This window comes from Leptonychotes weddellii, chromosome 1 (genome assembly GCF_054177405.1).
Source record: "Leptonychotes weddellii isolate Sample4059 chromosome 1, ASM5417740v2, whole genome shotgun sequence".
Classification (NCBI taxonomy): Eukaryota; Metazoa; Chordata; class Mammalia; order Carnivora; family Phocidae; genus Leptonychotes; species Leptonychotes weddellii.
The window spans coordinates 81,402,471-81,423,310 of NC_138369.1; the positions used below are offsets into that span (position 1 = coordinate 81,402,471).

The window sequence follows — 20,840 nt, forward strand, 5'->3', positions numbered from 1 at the left end:
CAATGAAGATAGTGATGTTTATGCTATAAATTTCTAAAACTATTCATTCTAGTAAAAAATATTTATCCTTCAGAAGCATAGGCCCTTTCTTCAGTTTCTCTCTCATTAAGGATAAGATGTCTTTTTACTCGTATATTTTAAAACATATTTAAAATACTGGTTTTCAAAACTTTTTGATGCTATAGCTATAGCATGTTCTCCAAAGCACCAAGTACAATTTTTTCTTGGAGTTAAGTAGGATATTACAATATAAATCAGTAATTGGTTAAAATCGTAGGTAATGGACGTCTTCAGAAAAGTGAAGAGGCCAAGTTTTACTTGACTTTGGTTAAGTACTACTGTCCATGGTTGTCTCAAATGTCATTTCTCCAAGGGGTCATCATTTATATAAAATCATATCCCAAATGTATATGTTCACATTTTGAACAAATGTAAGTTCTTCTGTATTTTTAAAGTTAACAGGATTTTAAAATATATTTATAAATACAGATCAGTTTTTCCTAATACCTTTCTGCTATGAAAATCTTGCTTAAGGATTTCACTTTTGAACATTTTTATCATTGGTTGTAGCTGGATTTTATTACTAGTTGGTTTTCTGGGTAACAGTATAATTATACCATGAATTTACATTTTTAAAATATTTTTGCAAAGTTCAGTAATTTTAAATGGTCATTTAAAAGGCACAGTGTCAAAATTCTGTAACTGTCTCTGCCATGAAATCAGGCAGATGCAAGGAATTACTTCTGAGCCTTAGCCTGCATGTTGAAACAAACACCTGAAACGAACATGTTGAAGGTTTTCTTAGGTACCACAGAAGTGGCACCCTTCAGGACTTGGCTTTGCTACTGAATAATAGCAAATTCATGCAGAATTCAGAATTCCTTGACTTAATCTGTGGTTAAATTGTTAGTTATCTTCTTAAGGCTAATCTACCAAAGAATTTTAAATGAACTCTGCAACATTCTTTCATGATGGTAAGTATTTTTAAAGAGTTAACCATGACCATACCAGGTTTTGCCACTTGCCCAAGTATTGAGACCGTTGGCCTTCAACATACTGAAAGAAGCAAACCTGGGAGTGATAATGCTATATACATAATAGAGGTATTTATAAAATCAAGTAATGAATTTTTATTTCAGAGTTTCATTAAATGGGGACATAAAATTGAATATTATATTATTATCTGTGTTAATTGTAGTTGCATAAACCATTGAATTATAATTCTTGTTCTTAAAATGTGAAGTACAAGTTAGTTATTTTATCATTTACAATCTAAGACAGATATAAACCAAGAGATGGGTTAAAATATGATCTTTATTAGATTTGTAGAACTAAAATTAGTGACTGAGTTGGGTTTTCAGAATGTTCTGTCTGGAAATGAATGATATGTTTGGGATGATATAATATTTGTGGAGTAGTAGACCTTGAGAAAATTGAGTTTGTGATGAGGAGCCAGGACCATTGCTGCTACACTTATTCCCATGACTATAAATGCTAGGACAGGGCTTGGCAAACTACTCTGTAGGTACTTAATACCTATGTAATAATTCTGTAACCTGCTAGTTCAGAATGGTTTTTGCATTTTTATATGGTTGGTGGGGGAAAAAATCAAAGGAATATTTCCTGACATTTGAAAAGTAAATTAAATTCAAATTTGTGTCCATAAAGGTTTTTTCTCTGCTTTTTGTCAGCTTTATTGAAGTATAATTGATAAAATGTTCATAAAGTTTTATTGGAATATAGCCATGTTGTTTATGTGTTGCCTGTGGCTGTTTTGCACTACGGTGGCAGGTTGAGTAGTTGGCGACACAATCATACGCCACAAAGCCTAAAATAAAAGTTTTCCCACCCCGTGCTAATAATGCATAGCTAAATATAAATGACCATAAACCAGTTTGGTGAAGAACTGCGCTTCTTGTTTACCTCTTTGTAATGGACTGTAGAAAGAAATGGGGCCTTACCAAAGCCAGGGGAGGGAGAGATCAATTGTCTAACTTCCTGAAAGAGAGGCATTATCAAGTGTTGATGATATGACATTTGTCACTGGATACTTTTCTACATGCTGATTCCCTTGTTTGAATGATTTTGGCATATAATGGACCCCGGACAAATTGGTTAATAGCTATACATTGGGTTATGGTAGGAAACATTATTAGGTCCTATGTATTGGTTAGGAAAGTTGCCTGAATAAGATTTTTCACCATGTCAAAGAGAAAAATAAAGATCCAGTTCATATATTAAGCAAACATCTATTCAACCTTTGTGACATATGAAGCATTGGATTACATGGTATGGGTTCATAGAAAAATTATATAACTCAGATACGAGCATTAAGAGATAATCTGTTCGGGAAACCTAACTTTCACATAACTGCTACCATTTATTGAGCACTTACTATGTGCTAGACACGGTGCTAGGCATTAGCACGTTTACTCCCTTAAACCTCATATAACCCTGTGAGATAGCTGTTGCAGATCAAGAAATAAGCAATTTGACCAAGGCCACCCAGATAGTGACACCACCTACATCATATCCCAGTCTCTGACTCCAAAGCCCACGCTGTTAACTGTTACTTTACTCATGTAAAGTTAAATACCATTCCTAGAGCCAAATTATGGTATGAAATGGCAAGAAAATTCACAGGAGAATGTGCGATAGTCAAAGTAGGTGAAAAAGAAAATACTGTGAATTGAGAGAACTTAATAGCTTTTATTAGCTGGTTGCAAAGCATCAGATTCAGAAAACATATCTATTTTCTCACATAGTTTTTGGTACAAAGTGGGTAGAGATGCTCTAATTATTCCCATTTATTCATCTGGCATTTATGATATGTACCTCCTCTTGTGTGTCTGGGAATGAAGAAGTTAAGGAGATGAGACACTAAATTGCTATGTAGTAATCCCAGGGCCTCGTGTGTGATAAAAAGTGGTGTCCACATTGAAAGCCAGTTTGGCCGTGATCAGTACAGCCAGATATGATTAAGATATGGCTGTAATTAAAATACCTTATTATGAGTGAATCTGGAAGAGTCCATCTCTTCTATAATAGTCTCATCTAAAACAAGAGTTTATTTGAAAGCATTCTCACCTTTTCCTTCCAAAATATTACAATAAATTGTTTCAGAAGTTTTGACCCACAGAATGAAGGATCTTCATATCTCTGTTCTTCTACATCAATTGGAAATGTTTTTCTAAGGGCACTGTCTAGATGTGATCATATTATAAACTGATGTTCTAGAAGCATCCAGAATGAATGATGTAATAGAGGTAATGTTTCAGCATTTTATTTTGTCAATAGCTTCCTTAATGGTATAGATTTAAACTTAAGGCAACATTTTGAAATCCTTGTATCTTCTTTTAATAGTTATCCCTTGTCAAACTATAATTTTGTAACTAGAATGTAAACTCCATAGAAGCATTACCTGGCAAATAGTAGATGCTATGCTTGTATTTACTGAGTAAATTGTGTATGTCTGGACATGAAAATTCAGCCAGCCAACCTATAGGATAATTAAGACTGTTGCATGCACGGCTTTGTATATAGAGGATGAGGGACTGAGCAGGGCCATTGTGTTGCACAGTTCTTGGGGCAGTGTGTCATTCAGATCCCTGGAAAACAGTAAAGGGTGGAGAAGAAGTTTCTAGTCCTGTTATTTAAAGTAATTTTTAATGGTTTTATTTATGTGCTAAAATGAAAGAATTCAGGTATTTATGTTCTATTCTGCCATTAAGCTGACTGAGTTTTAAAAATGAACTTTTATATGTAGAGAAATATTTTTTGATAAAGTGTTGATCTATTTTTAGACATCACAAGTATTTCTGACTCAATGTGTTTGGTTTTAGGGGAAGGAGAAGTTGGGCCGACTTCTTTCCAAGGTGTAGAAAAGTTTAGAACATTGAGTATTTCTTCTAAACATTTAACATAAGTGAACGTTTAAGTTGCTCAGCTATTAAGAGAAAAAGGTCCTGAGGTAGAAATTACAAAATACTATTTAAAGAGACTTAAAAGCAAGAATGAAATCTAGAAGCTTGAGAATGTGCCCACCATAAGAAGGCTCTCTGCTCTTTGTCCTCCACTCCTAAAGTGAAGTGACCGTTCCCATTAGGCCTGTAAGAGGAGTTAGATGTTAATTTAATTCAGTGCCTTCGCCCCGGGAAAAGGACCAAAAGGAGGCCCTGTAGGTCAGCTCTTAGGATGTTTTGTCTTTTACCTCTCTGGCTGAGAGAAGTAACTATTTCTTCCCACCCCCTGTTTCCCAAGATCATGGAGTTAGAGAAATTTGGTATGAATGTGGGAGTGGATAGCAATGGAAGACTGAGAGAAGGGAAGAAATACTTTGTAAAATATTTACTGAGACTCTGGAATATAATGGGTTTATAGTTATTTGTCCTAAGAGAAGCTGTGTATCTTTTAGGGGAAAAAAAAGAGCCTTTGGTAAAAACTACCCTTTATTTTAAAACTGTTTGCATGAGGAAAATGTCAAAATCTTACGTTGGAGCAGTGGCAAAGATATTACATAGAATAGACTGTGGGTGGGAAAGCCTACAGTTCTCATCCAGAACAGATGGGGCTTATGGGCTGAGAACAGTAGAATATTAGTTCTGTTTAGTTAGTATCTACAGAAGCTAGATGCTGATTCTAGAATGGAGATCAAATCATCAGGAAATTGAATTGAAAAGTCAGTGGAACTCACGCTTGTGGCTTTTTTCACAGTGTTTCCTTGGCTTACCTTTTCTTCATTGGCTTCCATTCTCTCTCACCTTTGGCATTTTTACCCCCAACCAGAGCTAAATCATTGATTTGTTATTTTCTCTCTTTGGGGGCCCTGTGAATTGTACCTGGTTTTTTTTCCCCTCTGTCATTTCAGTTTATTAATGATGACCTCTCTTGTATAGTATGTTAATTTTTATTGGCCTAGGATGTCAGTATATAGAGGCTGTAGTTTCCACAGCACTGATAACTTTTTTCTTTTCTTTCTTTCTTTCTTTCTTTTTTTTTTTTTTTTTTTAGCACTGATAACTTTTTAACTACTCCTTTTTCCCAAGTTTTCCAAGTCATCTCAATTTAGTTACTAAGGCTAAGCAAAAATCTCATCCTTAAGCACAGCAAGTGAAATGGACCTCACAGTAGAAGTAAGAAAACCCAGTGGAGCCTTACCACTGTCCCAATTTGCCTGGAGAACCTTGACCAGTGACTTAATCTTCCTGAATTTCAGAGACCTCATTGATGAACTAAAGAAGTTGGATGAGTGTATTTCTAAAACCCCTCAACATTATTCAACTAAAAGCAATACATGTATTTAATTCCTTCGGATAGTTATGTCTGCTACCATCAATGGTATTGAGAAGAATGCAGTAGGGGAATTGGGCTCCCAGGTGAACCTCTTTAGGAGCAAGCATTGCAGCTGCCCCTTGCTTGATTTGTGGAAGGCCATGTGCTGTTGGGGTGTTTTTGTTTTGCTTTTTTGTTTTAATAAAGGAATTGGTATAAGGATGTGCTCAGGAATTATAAATATTAAGTGCATTTCCATGATATACATGACATCATGTCTTTTAGTTAAGTATTTTGTGGTAAAATCAGTACGGCAACTTCCTAAAACCTAGGGGAATTTTGGTTTTCCATTTTTAGGAGTGGATCCCTCTTCAGGCCCCTATTGATCCTACTCAGGCTACCAGATAAGCCGGTTGTACATGCCTATCTCACTCTAGCATCTACCTTATTATCTCATAACCCTTCTTCCTCCCAAGCCTCTACCGTGTTTCTAAAACCAGTCTCTTGACTGTACTGACATCAGACCTTGTGTTCATAGGGCTCATCTGCTTAAAAAAAGATAAATTTTATGAGGGGCTGGACCTTAAATAGGGGGCACCTGATCGGAAAGACTCAACTATGTACCCTGGAACTCGTCTACATTGACACTTAAGAATCAAAAGGGTTGCCATCCACACCCAATAGGTGCAGTGTCCATTGTAGATCCTATTTCCTTGCCAGACCTACTCTTTGTTCCTGACCTTCTTTTTCTGCACCCTGCTTGGCTGCTTAGTCCCTGCTACTTTAACTAGACTTTCCGGATTTGCTACCTTATCCGCTTAGATCTTAGATCTACCTCTTCTAACTTAGCAAAGTTCGATTCCAAGTCTTTATTCTCTCTAGCCTGTTCATTCTTGTCATCCTCTGTGAAGACTTTCTGGGAACCTTTCACAAAAGCCTACCTGGAATTAAATTGTATTTGCCTGGCCATTGTGCACATTAGTATAAATGGTTGACATTAAGAAAATGCCCGCTTTACCATCCAACTGCCTTGACTCCAAGCCCACCCACTCTGAATTGTCTGAGAAGTTTCTTGACACCACCAAGAATCTGCCTGGTTTTTATATCCTCTGCTTGACCTGTTTTGATCACAGTTCAAGGTCCAATCTGAAGTTGTTAGTACCTGGGAAGTGCTTCATCCTGGAAGAATAGTTGGGCCTTGTTTTTAACTCTGACTCTTCCAGTTCTTCATATGCTCTGAGGAACAGGTGGTATATGACTTGGCCACAACTAAGGTATGAGTCCAGTAGAGCTCATGGAGGGCTAGGGAATTCCCTTGAAACCAAGGCCATTTTCATCTTATTAACATTCCCATGTGTGCCATGCACTTTAGGATTATCTGGGTTCTGCGTTTTCCCCATGACCCTCTAGGCTTACTGCCTTTTTCTCTCACACACCATAAGGTTCTGTCCCAATGGCAGGGGCCTCAGACCCTCTTCTCCCCCTGCAAGAGCTACAGTGTCAGAAAAGAAAGCTTAGCAAAAGCATGTAGTCACAAGAACTAAAGATACCAGCAGAGAGAGCATTAGCACCTGGTCCATTGACCTAAAACTTGGTCAGTTTATGATGCAGCATTTTTATGTAATTTAATTCTGTAGTTAAATTTACAACCCAGGCCCCTAGAAGAGCAGAGAGAGAAGTGGCGCCTCCACTCTGAAGATTCAGTCCACCACTTATACTCCTGGCCAGGCACAGTGTCTGTGTAACAAAGGGCCCACCCGCCCTTCCTATCTACCTACCTACCTACCTACCTACCTTCCTTCCTTCCTTTTTTTTTTTTAAAGCAAATTCAGCAAGCTGTGCTGCAGGGCATATTTGCTGAACGATGGCTGAGGAACCTCCAACCAGAACCATGTGGCAGAACAACGTCAAGGTTCACTTGACATTGCTCTTATATTCTGGAAAGACCTAAGATCCTTTACAGGGGCTAGGACTTGGCTCTCTATCATTATCAAGGCTTTGTAGCACAGTACAGGGGTTGTTGAAAGGCACCATGGAGAACATGCTTTATTGTGCTTGGCTTTCCAACCCCAGTCTAAAAAATTACCTGGTGCTCTGTTAGACCGTCAGTGGGTCAGAGAGCTATGGCAACAACCACTGCCAACTCCTTCCCAGCTGACCTAAAAATTTTTTCTCTGAATGTGATTCCAAACCTTTCTCTGCCTCGTAATCACATTTTTATGTTTATTTTGGTCAGTGTATTCACTATATTGCTCCCTTTATCCCTGCACAGATGGTGTCAATACCCTCAAGAATACAAAACCACAGTTAGATCATGTTGCTCATTCACATAGCCTCTCAGAATACCTTTTTGGGTTGGAATCCTAGGTTCACATTCTGACTTTGCATTATTTTCACCCTCTTGCTCCCAGACTGGTATCTTGATGGAGAAGGTGGACCAGTCATTCAAGTAATGGGCTTTCCAGAATGTTAGCAGGGTTACTAAAGTCCCTCTACAAAGTTTGGATACAAATCCAGGCCTCCTACTTGCAGACATTTTGATTGACTGTAACCTAAGAAGGGTCACCTTGTGCCTGAAAGAGAAAATACCTTCAAAGAGGCCTACTGTTTTATATCCCAAATCAGGGGAAAGGTTTACCACCCAATTTATAGCTATTCTCCAGCTCCAAAATACCAGCCACCACACTCCCAGGAAACTTAGAGCATGAAGCTCTGCTCTATATAATGATTGGCTGCTAACATAATTCTCTACTGTCTGCTGGCCTAAGCCTCAATATTCTCTGGTATGGTCATTAATGGCCATTTCCCAGCCATTCTGAGAATGGGTGTTTTTCCCACTTAGCCTTTGTAGACACTTAATTCACTCTGTCTGCCTTAAGCCCCATGGCCCCTGTCATTCCTAAAGTGCTTTTGCTAACATCAATTCAAGTGCCGTAGCACTCATTCAGTAGTTCATTGCACTTGCTTAACCTATACTGTAAGTTTGGTGGGAACAAGGGCTTTCTGCCTCACCATTTTATCTTCAAGTTTTAAAACCGTGCCTAGCATTCAGTGGGCACTCAGATATTTACTGAATAAGTAAATGTCGGCATGTAAATAGGAGCTGTGCCCTATTTGCCCTTAGCCTAGCCTGCTACCTGATTTTTGACCCCTTATTTAACTAGACCTGTACTGTCTCATCTCATCTACTCTACCTTCCCATGTCGCTTCTGGATAATGTGATAGTTTTGCCCAGACAAACATGATTTTTATTTACATGCTGGTTGCAAATGATTGGAGGTAGAATAATCATTGCTCTATTCCCTCATTTTACTGAAAGCCCACAGAGGTCAAGTGAGTTGGTCAGGATTATAGAGCAAATCTATATGCCTAATGATTGCTGCACTTGTCCCTTGGCAGATTTATATCTTTGGTTGGATGGCCAATAAATGGCCAATAAATGTTATCCAGAAGCTTCTTTAAATTCTTGCTCATGTCCAGGTTTCCTAAGCATCTGGAGCCAGCCTAATAGCATTTCTCAGCTCTTGGAGAGTGTTCTTGTGTTCCCACCCCCACCACCACCACTTTATTCTTGGAATAAAGAATTTTAGATTGGGGAATATCAAGCTGATTTTGAAGTCCCAGCATTGTCATATATGTAGAGTGAGAGATGAGCGGAGCCTTGGGACATGTGTCCATTTAAGGAAGGGAAGGGGTGAGAGGACTATAGCTTAAAGAGGTTAAAGTTTGGCACTCTGCCTTTTAAGTTGAGGTGGAAGTGGGCAGTGGGGCAGGCCAAGAAGGATCCAGCAGGATAGGCAGAATAAAGATGCAAGAAAGAGGTAATGGAAAGTAGTTTCTGTATCAAGGTGGAAGGGCTTTGAGCTTGAAGTACCCAACTTCAACAAAGAGTGAAGAAGAGAAATATGGAGACATATTAGTGAGAAGAAGAAAGTTGAGACAACTTGTGTCCGAGGAAGAAAGCAAGGCTCCTGCAAAAATGAGGTAGGCACAGAAGGACTTAGGGCATGAGGAGGTGGGAGGAATTTGAAGTAGGAAGTAACCATCCTAGGAGATACGGGAATCTCCTGCAGATGAGTGCAGGGCTGGTGGAGCAGCAGTGATGGTCCCGCCAAGGTGGGATAGCATAAGCTGAGAGCAGGCTGCCAGGTTTGGTGACTTCCATTGTACTATCAGTGGTTTGAGATCTGAAGCAGGAATGTGTGGTGGGAGGACAGTGAATTGGGGAATCTGTCTACTAAGTGAGCAAAGCATACAGGTCAGGGAGCAAGGTCTGTGAGGGTCAAGAGTAGGTAAACAGACAGGAGCTGAGGGGCTAGATAGACAGGACAGGGTCATGTGCATAAAGGTAAGGGTAAGATTAAGTTTGGTCTGGGGAGAGGAGTGGATCAATATGTAAGTTTTCTTCTGTCACTTTGAAACCTGCAAATCACTATATAAAAATTAACCATTCCTACCCTATAGCTAAAGTGTGGCTCCATGTTGTTAATAGTTGATATTTTTCTCCCCATCACTATTAATTTCAACACTGTGTTTTAGCTTCCCATTTGGCTTGAACATGTGGAGATTTCCCATCCTCTCCTGTTCTGAAGTCAGCCTTCTAACTCTTTCATTTTAGTCTAGGTCAGTGAACCTCAGGCTTGGCTGCACACTGGACTTTATCTGAGGAGCTTTAAAAAAAAAAAAAAAAAAAAAAAAATATATATATATATATATATATACACACACGGGTGCCTGAGCCCCACTCCACAGAATCTGACTTAATTGGCCTCTGATTTTTTTTTTTTTTAAGCTCCCCAGGTGATCTTCCCACGTGTTCTCCCAGCTAGGTGTTTCCATTAACGTGTCACTCATGTTGGGGACTACCTTGTGAGCACAGGAGTACTTCTCTAACCAGGACCGTATTACAAGCATGGCTAAGCATCAGGACTCTGGAGTCAGATACCTGGGCTCCTCTCTGCTTTGTGATCCCAGGCAAGCTCTGTATCATCTAGAACCTTCGGTTTCCTAATAGGGCTGTTGAAAATAATTATAATAATGCCTGCAAAAGGGTTAAATCAGATCATGTAATATGCTTATTAGCACAATGCCCAGCACATAGATGTACTTAACAAATGTTAGTTGTTAACATTTTGGTTGTGATTGTATTAGCTTTTTTCCTAATAGGTGGTTTTTCCATAGGACCACACAAGTTAAGCTTAATTTCTTCCACACAGTATTTATTTTGTATCTATACATTGTTTAATGAAGGAAAATTGTAGGCTATCTTGTTTTTAAATTAAAAAAAAAAGACTTTGTGACTGTAGTGATTGCATGTAACAGGACTTAGTGTTACAGTAAAAAGATGGCAAGGGTTACTTTTCTAAATATTTAGCTTAGTTTCCATTTGCTTGGTAAGAAAGTAGCCACAGGGTGGCTCTGTCAGAAACCCAGATTTCATTTCATAAGGGGCTGAATGTGAACCATGATTTTTCTAGAATCTCTCTGGCAGGAACCTGCCCAATGATAATTCATTACATCTTTTACTTTTTCTCAATACTCTTTATGTAACACCTCTGCAATATTTATGCCATGTAGTTATTGTTTTAAGTATTTTTATAAAAATAAACAAAGAGACATAATTTGCCCCTTCATGTCTTTCATTCAGTCTGGCAAGTCCTTAGAGGGTAGTCTTTGCTTTCTGATGAACTGTCTGCCCCCACCACAAAATGATTGTTCCAGAGGTAAAAACTTTTGCTAAAAACATTAAACTTCTAATGGATATTAACATACTTGCATTTACAAGCAGTGAAATTTGTCCTCTTCATGTTGTTATTTATGCAGCATTAACCTTTTTCTCCAGATCATTGAGACTGAAAATATGATGGACCGAATTGTGACTGGCTTGTCTGAGTCTAGTGTCAAGGTGCGGTTAGCTGCCGTCAGGTATGAGCTTTAAATGGTCTGAATAAAAACCCTTTGCCGTGTGTTTAACCTGTTTTCTTTCCGGACCTTCAGCAAGTAAGCGCAGAATTCAGATGTTACTCGAAAGTATTCTCAGGTGAACTCATACAGTGTGTAACATCAGTTAACAGAGAAGCTAGCTGAAAAGCCCATGAAGTCCTGAAGTAGTTGAATTAACAATGTCTATAGATATACTTGAAGTGCATAGTAGTAATTAGTGAAATGCCAAGCAGTGTGTTTGAAAAGTAAAAGTTTTGGCTTCTTTTGAAGCTAATTTTGATTATTCTTTGTAGATGTTTGCACAGTTTATCTAGATCTGTGCAGCAGCTTCGAACCAGTTTCCAGGATCACGCTGTGTGGAAACCTTTAATGAAGGTAAGAAGAAAGCAGCAAGTAGCACCCATTCCCACAGAGCCTTTGTAGCGAGCCAAGGTAGCTGACAGCACCCCTGGTCTAGGAGTATGGCTGGTTTTTGTGTGAAGGATTTTGAATATTTATCTCCTCAGATCTGATGTTTTAAGCATCTTTAGATCTGCAGAATGTGTTTCTAAGGTCAGCATCTCAAGTGTGACAGGGAAGTAGATGCCTGGTTTTCTTTTATTAAATAAAACTTTACTCATCTGATCTCCCTGTATGTTTGGTATTACACTTTAGACTTCATCCAGAGTCTTTGTAATTTTTAGTTACAAAAAGGAAAGGAATCAGTCATTTAGAGGTATAACCTGTTCTTAATCTTTTGGCAATCCGTGGATATTTTTTACCACAGTGTTATCTCCTGTTTCTCTACACCAAAATAACTTCTTTGGTCTTATGAAAAAGCTTAGGTCAAATAAATCTGAATCAAGACTTAGGTGAGGTGTTAGGTTACTGCTAATGTTATCCCCTGATATATTACAAAACTGTGGGTCCACTTGGTATCTGGTCCATTTTTTTTTTTTTTTAAGTGATCATACACCTTGCATTTAATCGACAGAATTTTTTATTTAAGATTTTAGTTTTGGTTTTGGTTTTTCATTACCTACTGTGGAAACCTCTTAGACACAATGAGGCTACCAAAATTTTTTACTACAGAACTCCTGCCCTCGTCTTCAAGCTTCAGGTTACAGTAGGGGCATCATTGTGGTAGAAAATAGTCAGGGGAGGCTTCAGGCAGGAAAAATATGAAGTGGGTTTTGAAGGAAAAAGGAAGGCAGCAAGATTTTCCAGAGAGAGGAATAGCATGAGCAGAAGTATTAAGTATGATCCGTGAAGGAAGCCTAAGGATGTCTTCATGACTGTAGTAGAAAGGGTGTGGTGTATGATCACCAGATGGAAAGAGCTGGACCAGTGCTCTCTTTAGGAAAGCTGTTTTGCTATGGGTACTCTTTCTTGTTTTAGATTATACCTTTTGCATAGCAATGTAATCTGATTTCTGGATTCTGTCCATTCAAGACTTTTTTAAATGCTCTCCTATTTCCCAAAATAACTTCCAGATATTTCCTCTGGAGCCATTTTCTCTAATTGCTCAGTTCAGTACCCCTCTATCATATGAATCAGAAATGGGGCAACATATTGTTTCTAGCTAGTTCTACCTGGACAAAGGTTTGGTGAGCAATCTAGAAGGATTTTGTACACTTGGGTACATGTGAGTATAGTTACTGTCAAACCACTACTTTGTTGCACAAAGTATAATACTAAAAGCTTGAGCTTAGAAGTCAATCAGTGATTTATTTCAGATACTTGTAGGTTTCTCTTAGTTCAAGGCTGTTTGCATGTCTATTGATTTTTTTCCCCTTTGGCTTTGCCATGTTTTCAACTGTTGGTTAGCAAACTACAGAGGAGTGGGCATTAAATTTTAATTAAAAATTTTATTTGTCATTATTTTTTGTCCTTATTTTGGTGAAATTCTATTTGGTCAGTGTTAGATGTCAGCTGCTGAATTTCAGTGTTATATCTTATACCACATTGAGTAAATGCTTTTAAAATTTTCATATGATCTATTCTGTTTTAGTTTATCATTGTTATCTCATTTGAAAATAAAACTTGATAAAAGCACATTAATCTCTATATAACAAAAAGTAGTATTTTTAAAGTGATTTGTATTGAGCAAAGCAACGTTTTAAAGCCTTGGTAGGCACTCACTTATTTCAAGCAATGATTCTAAGTAGTATAATTTTGGAAAATGATTATTTTTCTTAATTCACAAACATTCATTGAGCACCCCTTTTGTGCAGTGCCATTCGGTTGATAGGGGCCAGGATAAATTAGACCATAGATAGATTAGTCCTTCAAGAAGCTTAAATTTACTAATAGAAAAGGAGATTGGCATGACTGCACAAAGAATTTGAATAGTAGATAGTAATAAGGGTCCCAGGAAAGGTCACAAACAAAGGCTGTGGTTATTCAGAGGAGGATAGAATGACTTCTGACTGGAAGGGCTTCAAGGAGGCTTCTGGAATGGGGATGGCCTTAAAAAATGAGTAGGGTGTGTACCTGAGGGATAAAGGAAGGGCATGGCAAGGGAAGGGAAAGGCTATATGATCTCAGAGGAGGTTGTGGCAGACACAGATCAGGATGCATAGTATATGAGATTTGATCTTCATCAACCAGCTGACAGTTCACAGGAGAGTTAAAATGCAGTATCTTAAGACAACTATTTCTATTTTGTAATTCTCGCTTATTCTTAACTTGGGAACTTCAGACTTGATTTAGCTCAAGAAAGCAGATAATATATTTAACTCTCTGAAGTTTTTTGTGATAATCCATTTCCAGTTTGCATAACAAGAGCTTCTAAGATTCCTTTTGGGATCATGAGGTCTGATCCTGATCTGATCCCAAATGCAGAGGATTTAGTTGAAGTGGAAATTGCATATAAGTGGTGGTGTTTATGAAGCCTTCACCCTTAGAATCTAGAAAAATAGGTTCTGATAATAGCTAATGGTGACTAACATTTGTCATTGTGCTCTGTTGTCTTCTGAGTTGAGTGAGAGTCCATGGCAGTTAGTTTGCTATGTATCTACTATGTGCCTGATGATAACAATTACAATAATAAATTACCTTTGTAAAAACTTTATTTTTATAGCCATTACTGTGTGCCAGTTACTGTTCTAAAATCTTTTCATATGTTAATTCTCACAACACCATCATCCCCATTTTATAGCCAAGGAATTCATACACTTATTTAGTGTTTGAGTTGAAATTTGCATTCAGGCAGTCTGCATCCTTTACTCCCATGTTATGTTGCTTCCCTTAACATTCACCTTATCACATTTAATCTTAAAAACTCCTGTCAAGGAAGTGTTGTTTTCTTCAATTCAAAGACTAAGAGAGTTTAAGAAATATGCTCAAGTTCACACAGCTAGGAAGTGAAGAGGAGGGTTGGAACCAGGGCTGTGATTCCAGTCCTCAAAACCAGTCCCCACATTGCCCTAGCTGTATAGTAGCTTGATTCATCCCTGCTTTGGTCAAACAAGTCCTTCTAGAGATGCACACATCAGAACATTTCAGGCTCTGGGGCAATATGTGGTTTCATAAGTGGCCTGATATGGTGGAGTAAATTGAACTAACTTGTCCTAAAGCAGCCCCATGGTGTTCAAACTTTTCATATAGAGCACCCCCTCCCTGACTTATGTGTTTATCTCTTTCTGTGCAGCACCTCCCATCCTGGCAGTGGGGCTGTAGCTTCTCCAGCAAGATAGGTGTGAGGGCCTTAGTCATAATTAGAGCACCAGGTAAAGTTTGACACGATCACAAGTGGATCTTTCCTAACTATCCAATATGAAAAGTCAAGTTGAAAGATAAATTGTTTTTGGTTCTCATTTGTTCTTAGATCTCACCTCCATTGTTCCAAACCATTAATAGCATTCCTTTTTTAAATTCCATAGGTTTTACAAAATGCACCAGATGAAATCCTAGTAGTAGCATCTTCCATGCTATGTAATCTTCTTCTTGAATTTTCTCCAAGCAAAGAGGTTAGTATCGATTTTCTCTTCCTAGACTTTGCCCAGTCTACCTAGAACTTAGTCAAATAATTTTCATAGTAGTTGACTTTGAAATTTCTGGATTGGGGTGTAAAAACTACTTCAGGGCAGGGGGGCGCCTGGGTGACTCAAGGTCATGATCTCACGATCGTGGGATCCAGCCCGGTGTCAGTTCCGCAGGGAGCCTGCTTGAGTTTCTCTCCGTCTCCCTCTGCCCATCCCCCGTTTGTTCTCTGTCTCAAATAAATAAATAAATCTTAAAAAAAAAAAAAAAAAAAAAGAACTACTTCTGAATTGTTTGGTGGTGTGTGTGCAAATAAAATAATTTTAAAATGTGGTTTAATTTCCTGTTCTCCCTTTTCTGCCTGGCATGTGCAACTTATTTAAAGGATATTATAGCTTATAGTTAATCTAAACTGCCCACAACTACAAATCTAATTACAAAAGAACAGATTATTTTCAAACTGTATATACTAAAGAATAAATTAAGGATCAATTATAAACCAGGATTGTAAGTCATTTCAGGGAGATTACTGCTGGAAAATAATCTTTTTACCTTTTTTTTTTTTTTAAGGGGGGTGGAGAGAGAGAGGGTGAGGGGAGGGGCAGACAGAGAGGGAGAGAGAGAATCGTAAGCAGGCTCCACACTGATCACAGAGCCCAACGTAGGGCTCAGTCCACAACCCTGAGATCATGACCTGAGCCGAAATCAAGAGTCAGATGCTTAACTGACTGTGCCACCCAGGTGCCCAGGAAAATAATCTTTTTAATGTTTAATGTTAATGGTAGTTGTTTGGGGAGGGATTACATGTGGGAATATTTTTTCCCTTTTATACATTTTATAAATTTATTTGAGCATGTATTGTTTTTATACTAGGGAAAACTACAATACACTTTAATAAAGGAGGGAGGGAACCTTATAGAGTTCATTTCATCATGTTAAAATATCTCTGGTCTGCCCAATCGTGAGCTGAGGTTTAGACACTGTCCTTTATTTAGTAGTTCCATTTTGGTTGAATTTCCTTTTAGCATTGTAACACCTGTAAGCTTCTGACTGGTAATGAGGAAAGCATTTAGTAACAAGGTGGAGGTTCAGAGACAGTTATTCAAAAAGCAGAAATCTTGGAACAAAAGGGGAAAGACTGGTAGTTACTCTGAAGGAAGAGAAAGTCGAGACAGGATACCAGAGTTTCCATCTGTTTTCCTCTGCTCTGGTGGTTGGGGTCTTGGCATGATGATGATCTGGTTGCAGTCAGTACTATACCATTAATCACCCTGAACAGCACTCATATTGCCTCAGATCCACTTTCAGCATATATAGATAGGGTCTGGTTAGAAGTTAAGGTAGATGAGCTCAGACGTAGGGTCAATAATATGATTGATTTTTTTGTATTAAAAATAAACTGGATCCTGAACTGGAAGGGAAGGAAATGCTATAAAAGCACTTATTACTCCAGTTGACAAAATTGGGATATGGGCTATAGATTTGATAAAAGTATTGTTTTAAAGCTAACTTCTCTGAATTTGGTAACTGTTCTGTGATTCTAAGAGAATATCCTTGTTCTTAGGAAATACACATTGAAGTATTAAGGGCAAAGGGGCATGATGTATATGTTCTACTTTCAAATGGTTCAGAAAAAGATGAAGAATGTGGATATGGGCATACAAAGGAGATAATGATAAATACGGCAAAATGTTAAAAATTGTTGGGTCTGGGAAAAGAATATGTGGTAGAAGCACCTTACATTTATTCTTGCTACTTCCTAAGTTTGAACTTACTTCAAAAGAACAAAAACCAAAACAGGAGGTGGGGAGATGGGCAAAAATGGATGAAAGGGAGAGGGAGATACAGGCTTCCTGTTATGGAATGATGAGTAGGTTTGGGGAATAACAGGGATTGTAATAGCACTGTATGGTGATACATGGTAGCAGACACTTGTGGTGAGCGTAGCATAATGTATAAACCTGTCAAATCATTATGTTGTACATCTGAAACTAATGTAACATTGTGTGTCAACTATACTCAAAGAAGAAATTTTTAAAAAGAAACAAAATCAATTTGTACAAGTAGAGGAATGTATATCCTTCAAAATGTCATCTTGAAAGTCACTGCCCTTTTTCTCCCTATGTAAGTCTGAACTGCTTAAGACAGTTCTAGAGTCCACTTGAAAGGGGGCCTTTTAAACATTCATGGGTGACAGTAGATCAGTCCTCAAAGGTGTGAATTTTTTAGAAATTATCAAACCCTGTTTTCAGCCAAGGATCATAAATAAAATGAGTGGTCAGGCTAAAGCATGCTATTTTAGGTGGAGAATGTGATAGGACTATAAAAGTATACAACTGTTTTGCTTGTACAATTGATAGATAGTCCTGAAAGTTCTGCAGCATGTTTCGAATAACATTGACAGTTTGGAAAGAAGATAGTTTGGTTTGTAAGTTCCATGTAAACCAGCTATGTTGTCATAGTCCCAGCTTGTAAAGGACACAAGGGATACACCCGTGCACCATGCAGGAAGTGAGTGTCTCAAAGGACGGTTAGGAGAGTGTGGAAGTAAATAGTGGAATCATAAGGGCATGTGCAGAATGTACAGAAATTAGGACAGCTCCTGAGTCTTTCAGAGCTACAAAGAAAAGAGAAATTACTAGGACTATTTTGGCTTTTGAATTTGTGAAAGACCTAATTGTTCTTGCCCTTTTTGTGGTAATTTTTATGTTCACCTGATTCCCTGCTATACAAAAATTTCCTGGAGTTGGGTGAGAGTAGGAAGGAAATCATAAGCAGAGCGCCAGGGTATACGCACATTTAGTCACAAACCTGACTTTAAAACTGTGCTTTTTTTCCAATCACAGCCAATTTTAGAATCTGGAGCTGTAGAACTGCTTTGTGGATTAACGCAAAGTGAAAATCCCGCTTTGCGAGTGAATGGAATTTGGGCTTTAATGGTATGTTTTACTCTTTTATATAAGTCATCATTTGTAAAGAGAATGGAGCTGTTATCAAAGTTAAAACTAAGGAATGTGTTATTTGAAATGTCTGAAATTTGCTTTTTATTTATTTATTTTAAAGATTTTATTTATTTGTCAGAGAGAGAGGGAGAACAAGCAGGAGGGGGCCAGAAGGCAGAGGGAGAAGCAGGTTCCCCGCTGAGTAAGGAGCCCGACGCGGGGCTCGATCCCAGGGCCTTGGGATCACGATCCAAGCCGAGGGCAGGTGCTTAACCAACTGAGCCACCCAGGCGCCCCTGAAATTTGCTTTTTAATAAATGTTGCTATTTTGGCTCAGTTTTCTAATGACCTCAGACGTAGAAGACTTAGTATTCAGCTTTTGGATTTGAATATAAGCAAGTTATGTGGCCACTGTGTGCCACAGTTCTCTTGTTTATTATTAAAGAAAAGCAGACAGGTGTTAAAAGTGGACATCTAATTTGGGAAAAACAAATTTTCCTTGTCATGAATATATTGATAACCTGCCTAGAGATATCTGCTTGATAGAGCCTTTTCATGTCTTCTGTGCTCTTTATAACAATTCTGAAATAAGCTAGGGAGTATTCATATTTTACAGATGAGTAAACTATGCACAGGGTGATTAAATAACTTGCCCAGGACAACAGAACTGATGCATAATTACTTAATAATTTCTTAACAATTTCAAGTAAATAATTTATAATAATGTAAATTATAAAACTATATAACTATGAAGTCAAAACTATGTAACTTAAGATTTATTAAAATATATTGAAATTAAAATTTACATGGATTTCTTCAAATGTAATTATAGTAGTTATAATTTAATTAGTATGTACCAGACACTAAGCAATGTGTTTATCTCTAATTGTTATCTCTAATTCTTATTTTAAGTTATATTGGTTTATATCCAATTCGCAATTGGGGACCTGAGGCTTGGAGGGTAAATGAATCATCCAAGGTGTCACAGCTAATAAGTGATGACAGTGGATTCTGAACCTGTTTCAAGCCCATATTCTTTACCCTGTTCCGTGTATACCTGTTGTCTTTTCACACAAATTTGGGATAGAAATAATCATTTTCTAAAAAAGCACCAAATCGAGTAGTTTCAGTTATTTTTCTCCTAAACTTTGTGCCAGCTTTTAGCATTTCTCTTTCTTGAAACTCTTTCCCAGGAGTTAATTTTTTTTTTTTTAACCTCATTTTCTACCTAGCCCCCTTTTCAACCTCCTTCTCAGGGAATATTTCCCCATTTTCAATTCCCAGTTTCCAATTCCCTTTACACTTCAGTTTCAGGGACTTCTTCTACTCTCATGGTTTCAGCTCCCCTTACTAGAAGTTACTTTGCGATATACATACCCAGACATAATTGTTCCCTATATCCCACCCAGGTCTATTACTTAAATGGCCTGTGAGACTTCATTTAAGGCCTCCCTGGGCGCCTGGGTGGCTCAGTCGTTAAGCATCTGCCTTTGGCTCAGGTCATGATCCCAGGGTCCAGGGATTAAGCCCCGCATCGGGCTCCCTGCTCCGTGGGAAGCCTGCTTCTCCCTCTCCCACTCCCCCTGTTTGTGTTCCCTCTCCCGCTGTGTCTCTCTCTGTCAAATAAATAAATAAAATCTTTAAAAAAAAAAAAAAGGCCTCCCTGACGTGTACAATTTTATTGTTGAAAATTGAACTTATCATACCACCCTCAAATCCATATTAACTATCTTATTCTCATTAGTCACCATATAACCAGCTGCTTTCTTCTCTGTCCACCAAGTATAAAACCGTGGAACTATGGAATCATTTTTGGCTTGGGTCTCTTGACACCAGCCCAGTCAATACTCTTTTCTCTCTGCCATGCTGCCTCACATCATTAGATAACTTGATCTTTTGCATGGTTTAGCTCCTCAATTTTAAAAATAAGCCTGGGGGCACCTGGGTGGCTCAGTCTTTTAAGCATCCTACTCTTGATTTCGGCTCAGGTCATGATCTCAGGGTCATGAGATTGAGCCCCACCTCGGGCTCCGTGCTCAGCAAGGAATCAGCTTGAACTTCTCTCTCCTTCTCCCTCTGCCCCTCCCCCCACTCACACTTGTGTTTTCTCTCTCTCTCTCAAATAAATAAATACAATCTTTAAAGAAAAAAAAGTTGGGTGCCTGGGTGGCTCAGTTGGTTAAGCGACTGCCTTCGGCTCAGGTCATGATCCTGGAGTCCCAGGATCGAGTCCCGCATCGGGCTCCCTGCTCGGCAGGGAGTCTGCTTCTCCCTCTGACCCTCCCCCCTCTCATGCTCTCTCTCTCTCATTCTCTCTCTCAAATAAATAAATAAAATCTTTAAAAAAAAAAAGTTCCTGTAGGGCAATGACCACATATTATAGTAAGTCTCAAGTATACAAAAGATTTTTATACCAAGAGTTGATTTATGAGCTATTTGGCATTTGCTGTGTTTTTATTTTCTTCAGATGTGTTATTATAGCTTCAGGTTAAGCTTGGGTAATCTATAATGTGTCCAGAAAGGAGAAAAAGGAGCAAAATAGATACCAGCCCTCTGGGGTTGCTAGTAGCTTGGATGCACCTCCTACCCTTTGGGGAGCTTCCTGTATAATATAGACCTGCCATATCAACACCCAGCATAGTATTGTGAATACAGTAGGTGTTTCTGTGCCAGTAAAGTTAACAAAACCCACTAATTTCCACCCATAATAAGGGAGTACTT

General features: G+C 38.4%; 1 protein-coding gene across 3 annotated transcripts in view; it reads left to right on the forward strand.

The window, feature by feature from the left end:
• Positions 1 to 20,840, forward strand: part of ARMC8 (armadillo repeat containing 8) — a 104,712-nt gene that overhangs the window by 65,696 nt on the left and 18,176 nt on the right. For all 3 annotated transcript variants that reach the window (XM_081826970.1, XM_081826967.1, XM_081826972.1), the window contains 4 exons: positions 11,114 to 11,196; positions 11,508 to 11,589; positions 15,078 to 15,164; positions 18,024 to 18,116. In XM_081826970.1, coding sequence (XP_081683096.1) covers positions 11,114 to 11,196; positions 11,508 to 11,589; positions 15,078 to 15,164; positions 18,024 to 18,116 — 345 coding nt within the window. The remainder of the gene's footprint in view (positions 1 to 11,113; positions 11,197 to 11,507; positions 11,590 to 15,077; positions 15,165 to 18,023; positions 18,117 to 20,840) is intronic.